At 37.1% G+C, this 10,439-nt stretch overlaps 1 protein-coding gene across 1 annotated transcript; it reads left to right on the forward strand.

Moving 5' to 3' along the window:
• The first annotated feature begins 1,500 nt into the window (after positions 1 to 1,500).
• Positions 1,501 to 8,433, forward strand: LOC103714059 (transcription initiation factor IIB-like). Its single transcript, XM_008801191.5, has 7 exons — positions 1,501 to 2,136; positions 5,428 to 5,452; positions 6,475 to 6,604; positions 6,691 to 6,821; positions 7,051 to 7,139; positions 7,642 to 7,718; positions 7,792 to 8,433. Exons 1-7 carry the CDS (start codon positions 1,784 to 1,786, stop codon positions 7,923 to 7,925), a joined length of 939 nt encoding a protein of 312 aa, XP_008799413.1. The 5' UTR covers positions 1,501 to 1,783; the 3' UTR covers positions 7,926 to 8,433.
• The last annotated feature ends 2,006 nt before the right edge of the window (positions 8,434 to 10,439 follow it).

A 10,439-nucleotide genomic window follows, 5' to 3' on the forward strand; every position in this document is an offset into this window, starting at 1 on the left:
CACAATGAGACATTTGATTGATAATCTAAAAGCATGATTAGGCAGTTGCACAAGGATGTGAAAGACTGTGATGATATTTCGTGCAAAAGACCTAACTTGATCCGTATCAAACAAAAGACCCGATACTAAACCCTACCAAAAAAAAGAGCCTTGCTAAAAGTGTGAAGAGGTTGAGATGGATAAAGTCTGTCATGCAATCCTCTTGTAACTTTCCTCATAATGATACATTCATTTTCTTCATGCATAAATCTCAATATCATGCAAGTGGCTTTGTCCTTTGAAAGCATGCACCAAACCATGTGGCTTGCTGGAGCCTATACTAATTTCTTGTGGCTTGATCGAGTTTGAGTTTGATCAAACTTAGTTTGAAACTAATTTCTAGCTTAATCCTCGTGATCAAACTTGATTTGTTTACCATTGTTTCAAATTCAATGTATGCTTAATTTCACACTGACCTAAGCATAAGTCTAATTAATTAGCTCGATTATCCTATGTTGGTTCAAAATCAATGCAACCTTGAATCAAGCATAATTTAAGCTAAAACTAATTAATTCAAGAAATGAATATATATATTAATTAAAGCATTACACTAACAATCCATTATCTATAAAATATATACAATATAAATTATACTCGAGCCATATCAAGCGAAACTTGATCGAGCCGGAACAATATTCGGCTCCGCTGTAAATTGATTTTTTTTTTTTTTGGTGGAAACGGTAATTTCATATAGCTCTAACGTGAGTACATCTTGCCAGATCAAAAGAAAGTAAAGAGTATAATGGAGGAGGTAAATCTCCTACAGAGGTTCAGATGATCTCTTCGGAGTACCGGATAACAAAAAAGGCAACTCAGTCGGCAGCACTGTTCGCTTCCCGAAACATATGTAGTGCCTGAAAATAGTTTATCTCCTGCACTAGTCTGCGAGTCTCACGAATAAGAGGGTGACCATCCCCATAACTATTCACTCTCCGAACCCACTCAATCACCACAGAGGAGTCTCCCCGAGGCATATACGCTCAGCATCCAGTACCCGCCTCGCATAAGAGATACCCTCTCAGGCTGCCCGTAGCTCAGCCCCAACCGCCCTGAGTCCGGGCGTGCGACGACCATCAGCTGCTATCAATCTGCCGAGATGGTCCCTGATCACAAAGCCAATACCTCCAGCCATCCCGTCTACTAACAAAACTACCATCTAAGCTCATCTTGAGATGGTCAAGGAGTGGGGGGCTCCCATGAAACAAGGGCGAACCTGGGCGCTGTGATAGCGGAAAGAGAGCCCCAGATGATTGATTTGAGCTTGCTTTATTAGTTCAAGTTTGATTTGTTTAGCTTCGAATCATGCAAAATTCAAGCCAATCTGAAGCCAAGCTTGGGCTACTCGGTTTATTTTGACATCCTATTTATAGCTAAACTCTTAAATTTTGATACTTCATGTTGCAAAATTATAGCAACGTATGATCAATGTTATAATATTCCTCAGTTGTATCATGAAACGCCACAGAGGGATGCAGTTTCGCACGCCAGCTCGATCACTTAGACTCCAAAGAAAGACCCCGCAGGCTCGGATCAAACCCCCCCCCTCGTCAAGTCCTCAAACCTCTTAAAATTAAATTAAAACGCGTCAAGATCACAGCTCATTCCTCGCCCCTCCTCTCCTTATATATCTACGCTGCTCCCCAAATCCCTGATTTCGGCCTTCTCTTCTCCCTCTCGTCTTCTCTCTTCTCTCCCGCGCCATCGCCCAGAGAAGAGAACGAGGGAGGGAGGGAGGGAGGGAGCGATGGCGGACGCGTTCTGTCCGGATTGCAAGAGGAACACGGAGACGGTGTTCGACCACTCGGCGGGGGACACGGTGTGCTCGGAGTGCGGGCTGGTGCTGGAGGCGCACTCGATCGACGAGACGTCGGAGTGGAGGACGTTCGCGAACGAGTCCGCGGACAACGACCCCGTCCGCGTCGGCGGGCCCAGCAACCCACTCCTCACGGACGGCGGCCTCTCCACCGTCATCTCCAAGCCCAACGGCGGCTCGAGCGACTTCCTCTCCTCCTCCCTCGGCCGCTGGCAGAACCGCGGCTCCAACCCCGACCGCTCCCTCATCATCGCCTTCCGCACCATCGCCACCATGGCCGACAGGTCCCTCTCTCGCCTTTTATCTGTCTGTATGACTGAGCTGATGTGAGAAAAATGGAATTTTGAGGTAGATTTTTTGATGACAGTAGATCGATCTGGCGCTTGGATTTTGCTCCGATGGCGCTAAATTTTGATGGCCATGAGGAAAAATCAAAAAAAATTCGTGGTTTTTGTTAAAGACTGGGAGGATTTTTGGGTCAGATGGTATGTTAAAAACTGGAAGTAGATGATACTCGATCGAGCAAGGTGGAATTTTAATGAAGTTTGACTAGAGATGTAGTTGAGATGGAAATTTGTTTGCCTGTCTTAGGACTGGATCACTGAGTTCTAAGAATGGTATGCAGAGGAAGGTAGAGAACTTTTTAGGAGTATATAGGCATACGAATTAGACTTTTGATTAAAAATGAAAGTTGGGTGTTGGATCCCCTTGCTAGGTATGGAGTATTCTTTATGAACTTTGTTATTTGAGAATGTCTGAGACATTGATGCAATAATTGGGTACTCTGATCCACCCTTACGAATGCAACTAAGTAATCAGAGCTCAAGATCTTAGCTTGTCTCGTATTAGAAGGCTGGTTGCTGCGGAATCTAGATTAGTATATTGGGTTCATGTGATTCTTTTTGGATCACTAATTTGAGATCAATCACCTTTTTCCTTTTTGTTGATCTTAGTCGCCCGCATGCTATTTGGTGTCACACAGGCGTTGCATATTGATTTTTCGCTTTAAAAGTATTTCCCTCTTTTGGCTGAAAAGTTTTAGGATTTTCCTCTGAGAGCAAGAAAGTCCTACTGGGGGAATTTTTGTTGGGGTCATTGAAAGGTGAGAGATTGAAGAATCATCAAGGGGAGAGTGGCTGGAAGGACATTTGCTGCTGTATCTAAATAAATGCTTCTGAAATGAATTAGGTTTAATTATGATTTATGGGCATTTTATTTGTTTTACGACAGTTGATAAACACTTCAAGGGGGCTTGATGGTACATAAGTTGCCAAGATATATTGAATTCTTTATATCGAAGATCTGAGAGGTTAAGCTGAGCTTACACCTTGCCAGAACCATTATTTTTATATGGTTTGGGATTCAATTCTGGAGAAGGGGATGATTTTAATAAGAGGACCGGGCTTCATACAGGAAAGCCTATTAGAGAAATATATTTTGGGAGAATTGTTGGAGGCAGAAAATGGGGATGAGAGGAATTATTAAGCGAATGTCTTAGTGCATTATCTGTCTAAGAAGCAAAAGTGGGATTTTAATGGACTTGGGGTGTTCTAAAGTGATGAAAACCTATCTAGCTAAACTATAGATTGTTGGAACTAGAATTTCAAGAGGGATTCTGGCCAAAGTCATAGGTTCAAGAGAACTTCAGGCCAGTTTTGGGCACATTTTTCTAGTTTCAATCTAGATCTGGACTGCAATTTCATAGATGATTGTTTTAGATGCATGGTATATACCTATGCATCATTGTCGTAGGATACAAAAAAGGTGCCTTATGTTATGAGTGCTAATAAGTAGTGTTGCATGGCCACGGGCATAAGAGTCCGTGTCGGACACGCATCTGGGTATCTAGCTTGGCAAGAGCAAATATACAAGATACAGAAATATGTAGGTCACAAACAATAACTTTGAATAGATTATATGATGAATTATTAACATTGTAGACTTTAAAATATTAAAAGGTAATATTTATTAAGTTGTTTCATCTTATACATAATTGGCAATGCTTCCTTGATGTTAGTGCTAACTAATTAGAAAATGATCAACTCATGTGACCATGATGATGCCACTCTTTATTTTATATGTGAAAAAGTAATCACAAGTATGTTATGAAAGGTGCAATGCCAATGAAGTTAGTGATGATTCATAGATTTCAAAAAGTAATAGTTGGCATAAATTATGAATTTTAAGATCAATGATATGCTATATTTTTTTGCTATTCTTATCAAAAGACATGTACCTAATTCGAACTCCATACCTAACCCAAGCACAAAAAGTTTCATGACATTTCACAAGTTTTTTAACCTCCATCATTAATCCAACTTCAAGAACAACTAAATTGCACTTCTCATTATATTGAGATTTGTGTATAACCATTTATGACTCAGTGTTGGAAGAATTTGACTGTTCACATGTTTTTAGTATCCACAATGTAAGAATCAATATGTATCTGAAGTGTCTGTTGCATATTCTCAGCCAAAAAAAGTGTCTAATGCATATCCATCTCGCTGATGATATGTCAATATGGATTTTCCAAGGTTGAAGCAAGTGTCTACATAACACAGCTTATAAGTTGGGTGACTGTATGATTACTCCCAAAGCAAAAGGGGTTAATTTATAACAATCATGTTAATGCGAGAAGAAACATTTTCTTCCAATACAATGATATGCATTTTCTTTCCCAGACACAAGAAGTACTTATTCTTTAGTCGTATATTCTTATATTTCTTAATGCATAATACTGCAATGCAACACCAAGAACTGTAAGGTACATTAAAGAATAGGCTAATATATTATTGTCCTTAAGTAAGACAACTTTATAACTGAAATAGTAAACTCACTCTCTCACAAAGGTGTGTAGCTTTGTTGACTTGCTTGTTGCGCATATCTCCATTGTTCTAAATTTCTTTGAAAGGCTTGTTGCAATCTTCTTTGTTCTCTTAATATATTGATCACTGAAAGACTAGGCTGACAGAAGAAAAAGCTCCTCAATTGAAATTCATAACACAAAAAGGCCTTTTAAGATGTATGCTATTTGTCTTGAATGTCTTACTGAGTCAGGTACTCTGGGAAGTTGAATAATCCCAGAACAAATTAGTCATCATAAGACATTATTCACCATGCTTCACAACCTTACTTTTATTAAATCATCAGTTAGAAAATTGGTTGTCTTAATATTCTCACAGTTCACTTTTGTATGTTATTTATATAATTTTTGAAGCTCTTTGTCGTTTCTTCTATTTTTACCAAGTTTAGGATAACATGCATGAAGGGTTCTGTGTTCCGAAGTTGATTATGTGCATTGAAAAAAATAGAGGTGCTTATGAATCCATTTGGAAATGTGTTGTTTAGGGACTCTTCTCTTTCCCTTTTTGTTATAAGATGATGGGATTTTGTAATCTTTAATTTGATAGCAGAAACTGCAATGCATGAAACTTTCATGTCTTTGTTAATGTATCGTTAAAGTTTGTTTCTATGTAAATTTATTTATGATTTTGTCAAATTACTTTTTTTTTCAAGTGCAATGACTGTTGAACATAATAATGATCCAGTTGTATTTTTTTTTTTTTACCTTCCAGGTTGGGTCTTGTTGCAATTATCAAGGTACAAAACTTGTTTGGCTATCATTTCCAAGTTTCCATTATCTAGAAATTTTGTTACTTGAATATGGACTTCAAGAAAAATTTGTCTGATGTGGGGTGCTTTGATTTCTGAGACAATGGTAGTAAGCAAGGAATGGAGTCTAAGAATGAGAAGTTTCAACACTATTTATGTCCAGTAGTTGGAAGGGCATTACTATTGACTTTTAATGAAACTAGCTGCAATTAAGTTACAGTAGCATGTCTGAATCTTCCTATATGTTGATGGTCTTTTTTATGGACCATCTGTTCTCTCTTTTTTTCCTTTCTTCTCAGATTCTGTCCGTGCATGCTTGCTTGCTTTTGTTTCAGCTATATGTGTAGGCGAACAATATTTATGTTGTGAGAATATAGACTCTAGTTCTGAAGTTGCTTAAGAAGTTCGTTTTCTAAAAGACATTTTTTAACGAGGTTTCTGCTTTACTTCTTCCTCCTATAGTTTCATGTACTTTATAGTTGACATTATAAATGCACATTTTGACAATATTATATAAAATATGTTTTAATGCATAATTACCATCTAATACTTGCTTAAGATTTCTTCTTTCATTTAGAATTTTGATATGTGCATGTGTTTAAACCTATTATAATTCAGCAGTCTAATTTGTCATTCTGCACTTCATTTTAGAAATACCTTCTCGTAGCTCATCTCTCTCTTTTCTGCTTTATTTGAGCTGTTGGATGATATTTAATTATCTATTAGTTGGGTTTTTGATTTGTATTATCAACTTATTTACTATATGTGGGTTTTCTTATATGTTGGCTTTCCTGTCTGTTACTTCTGTCATAGCAAATTGAAATTTCCTGGTTGTTCTTGATGTTCCTGGTGTCACTGGTCGTAAATTTCTTCTGTAACTTAGTAGTAGTTGGATGATAGTTCAAAACAATTATGCATAAGTAAGTTGAAGGGGCACTCAAGTTGAACAGTTTTTTTCTCGGACTAAATTTTTATTTCCCTAATAATAATTTTATATTTATTTCCTGAAGGACCGGGCTAATGAGATATATAAAAAGGTGGAAGATCTCAAATCCATTAGAGGAAGAAATCAGGATGCAATTTTAGCTGCTTGCCTATACATTGCTTGTCGACAAGAGGACAGGCCTCGCACTGTAAAGGGTATAGCTTGTCTAACTTCTTGACAAGTTTTGATTTTTCATCTTGATTGTACATAAACCTCCTTGTATTTGTTCCCCTTTAATTAGAGATTTGTTCTGTTGCCAATGGAGCTACAAAGAAGGAAATTGGCCGTGCGAAAGAGTTCATAGTAAAGCAGCTCGAAGTTGAGATGGGACGGTCGATGGAGATGGGTACCATTCATGCAGGAGATTTCCTGGTTAGTTTCAGCACTATAATTTCAAATATCTCATTTTGTTCTGCTAGAATTAAGTTAGATTTTAGTTTGAATTTGTACCACAGGATTAGCTTTATTTTGATATAGATTTTGATTTGCTTTTGTAACACAGGCTTTGCTTTATTTTGATAGTCTCAACATTAGAAGTTTCCATAAACATGTGTCATGATCCTTCCTATGGCTTCTTTTTCTGGCCTTCTAAAATTTGCAGAGACGTTTTTGTTCACATCTTGGCATGACAAATCATGCAGTTAAGGCTGCTCAAGAAGCAGTACAGAAGTCAGAAGAGCTTGATATAAGGTACTCTTTTTGTAATGTTTAGTTTGAAGTTGCAAGCAACTGCCATATGCCATATTGCTTTTTGATCTTTTTTATGTGTAGTATAATACCAAATACTCTATCACTCTATTTGTATTCCCCCCCCCCCCCCCCCCCCCCCCCCCCCCCGCCCCATGTATTCATCCGTGCTTTGTCTCTAAGATCAATTGACTTTAGGAAAAGATCTTTTCAAGCTTTCTCAAGACCTTGTGCACTGAGCAGGTTCACGGTCGCTAGGCTGGCCTTTTATGTGTTTCTGTAACACTAATCTAGTATCTAGAATTTAGAAGCATACAATCTATCAAATTTATATTCAAAGTTCCAATTGTATCAGTTTACAGTAGTATTCAGGTTTTAGGTGTATTCACGTTCATGTAAGTATCAGTCTTGTAGGGCATTGACCTTTAAATATGAATTGTATATATGAAACTTAGCTTCTAGAAGATTAAGAGCTATCATATTCTAATATTCAAATTATTTGCAGGAGGAGCCCCATATCAATTGCAGCAGCTGTTATTTACATGATAACTCAATTGTCAGATGACAAGAAACCCCTCAAAGGTTCTGAGAACTCCTCGTCTATTTTGTCTGTTCCAGTTAAACTTGCTTGTATTAACCTGAATTTTTGTTGCAGATATATCCCTGGCTACTGGAGTGGCAGAAGGCACCATAAGAAATTCGTACAAAGATCTGTATCCCTATGCTTCAAGGCTCATTCCAACCTCCTTTGCCAAGGAGCAAGACTTAAAGAACCTCTGCAGCCCATAGTTTGGTTTCAACCTGTTATACTGAACATGGAAATATAAGATTGATCGTTGAGGGTGATGCTGGCCGAACAAAGCATGGTTTGATTGATTTTGTGGATCATTCAGTATTTGGTTGTGATCTTGATGAGCCTATGTACATCTGGCTTTTGGAAATGGACCTGTGGATGGAAACTAAACGGGACTACATCAAAAGATGTGTTTCATTTTTCACCGCATGAGGAAGTTGACCGGCAAAGGATGCAAAAGAATTTCTGCTTGCCCATCTCAGGGTAATCGTACTTTCCATTGTGACCTGGAAAAGGGGTCATTTTGATAATTGATATGAAAATCTTTGTTCAAGGTAACCAATAAAAAATAGTATATATCATATGAGGGTAATAGTCTTTACCAGTCAGTGTGCATGAAAAATTGAAATTATGATCAATAATTTGCTTATGCAAGATGTTTTTGCTCCAAAAACATTTTATTTGATAATTGAGACTATGCTTGAGTCTGATTCTTATGTTTAATTTTTTGTCAGACCCTTTGAAGAGACCATTTAATTTATAATGGAGCTTTTCATCTCATTCTTGGCATTCCATTATGCATTTGCTTTTCCTACCATCTTCTGTCGAATGGGTTTTTGTTGCTAATGCTTCTCAGAAATTGAAAAGGAGAACTTTTACAAGTTCTTATATGAAAAAAAATGTTTATGTTTTAATGAATCTAATTCAGGGGAAAGAGGAATTTGTCCATTCATATAATGTTTTTGTTAGAGTTCTCGTTTCGACTAACACACTAGTCTCTACCATGATAACGTTGCTCCATCCCTCCCTGGCTTCTTTTGCTATCAAACAAACTTATCTTTGTTCCTCTCTCCCAAAAGAACCACAAGAGTGCATGTGATAGAGAAGAGCATTCAGTATCACTTTGTCATCATTAAAAAATCTTTTTTTTAAAAAAATAATGTGCTTGATACTTATGTTATTCTTATTTCATCGCAATTCAGATGGCAATGGAAAATTATGCACTAGGGATGCTCATGTGAACTAAAATGGGAGATTAATGTAAGTCTCGCATGCGCATTAAGGGAACAAGCATATGATAACAAAAATATACTTTGAGAAGGCTGATGGTAACATGTCTACTCCAAGAATTTGTTATATCTTGTTGTCAACCATCTGTGTTCGTAGAGTATTCAGCTTTTTCACCCAATGCTAGCATCTCACATGATCTCTCAAGTGGGTTTTGTAAGTGTCTTCATCTACATATCATCCTAATATGCCTTATCTTTTCTATTAAGCATTTGTCATCCTACTTCGCCAATGTTGCTTCTCATCCTCCATATAGTGGTGTCTTTTTTATTGGGCGGCCAATTTAACTAGAGCCATTAGCATGTCGAAGTTAGGTTGGATCCATGAGAAATCCAACAGGGAAGGTGGATACGTGCTGCTCTCTTACTTATGCCTTAATGGCATTTTCTATTTTTAATTGTTAAGAAATTGGTTGACATGCTTAATCACATGGATCATAACTTGTTTTGTTTCTTTCCTTTTTGGTGCTTGTCTCATTTCATTTTATCAATGAAATATGAGCTGGATTGCTGTCATTTTGCTCATAATATATATATATATATATATATATATATATATATATATATATATATATATATATATATATATATATATATATATATATATATATATATATATAGATAGATAGATAGATAGATAGATAGATCACAGTTCCTGTGTTGTCTAACATTGGGTATTAATCAACAAACAAGCAGCTAATGTTTAAGAAGAAGACCTAATACATGATGACTAACCTAGACCCAAGCATGCATGCTGTTGTATTATCATATTATGATATATGAAAAAACCAATGTGACCAAGGTTCAGATAAAATACAATTGATGCAGTATTATTGAAATGTCTGGATGGCATTTTCCTAACCTAATAGTGCAAGATGTTGAAATAATTTGTCAATTTCTTAGTGGTTGAAGGAGATATATGTGGTTCACCAAAGAAGAAGATAAATTAGAGTATGCACAATGGTCCACTAATGGCATCATATAGTCAGAATTATTCAATTTATTGAATAGTTATTGGTCATTGTCAATTCAGAGTTGTTGTGCTAGTGTGCTGCCACTGGCAGTACTATATTTGAATTTGCTGTCTTGAAGTCAATCTAGTATTATCATTTACCTAGCACGAGGGATATAAAAGAAGTCCAGATCCCTTGTGACCTTCCAGTGGTGGGATCCGGCCACAAGCCTGATGCAGCCCCACCTTGTTCCTGTGGTTCAGCCTAGTCCAATCTTGTGTCAACTGGCCATAGAAGATAGGAAAAGAAATGATGCTACGCTGAACCTGGCATTTGTGAAATCCTTTCAAGTGAACAGAAAGTGACAGACCAACCTCCTCATCACATGATTCAATGAAATAAAGAAAAGGTGAGCTAAGTAGAAATTTAATATGCTAAAACTCCCTAATAGTTTGCATTCTTTATCACTTTTGAAAATTTTTAATTGTCT

The sequence above is a fragment of the Phoenix dactylifera genome, chromosome 10, assembly GCF_051530095.1.
Source record: "Phoenix dactylifera cultivar Ajwa chromosome 10, Ajwa_hap1_PhDact_Kaust_v1.1, whole genome shotgun sequence".
Classification (NCBI taxonomy): Eukaryota; Viridiplantae; Streptophyta; class Magnoliopsida; order Arecales; family Arecaceae; genus Phoenix; species Phoenix dactylifera.

What these genes read in the sequence shown, in the direction of transcription:
- LOC103714059 (XM_008801191.5), top strand. Translation starts at nt 1,784, where the DNA reads ATGGCGGACGCGTTCTGTCCGGATTGCAAGAGGAACACGGAGACGGTG. An exon ending in GTCTTGTTGCAATTATCAAG is followed by an intron (nt 5,453 to 6,474) that starts GTACAAAACTTG and finishes TATTTCCTGAAG; the next exon opens with GACCGGGCTAATGAGATATA. An exon ending in CAGGCCTCGCACTGTAAAGG is followed by an intron (nt 6,605 to 6,690) that starts GTATAGCTTGTC and finishes CCCTTTAATTAG; the next exon opens with AGATTTGTTCTGTTGCCAAT.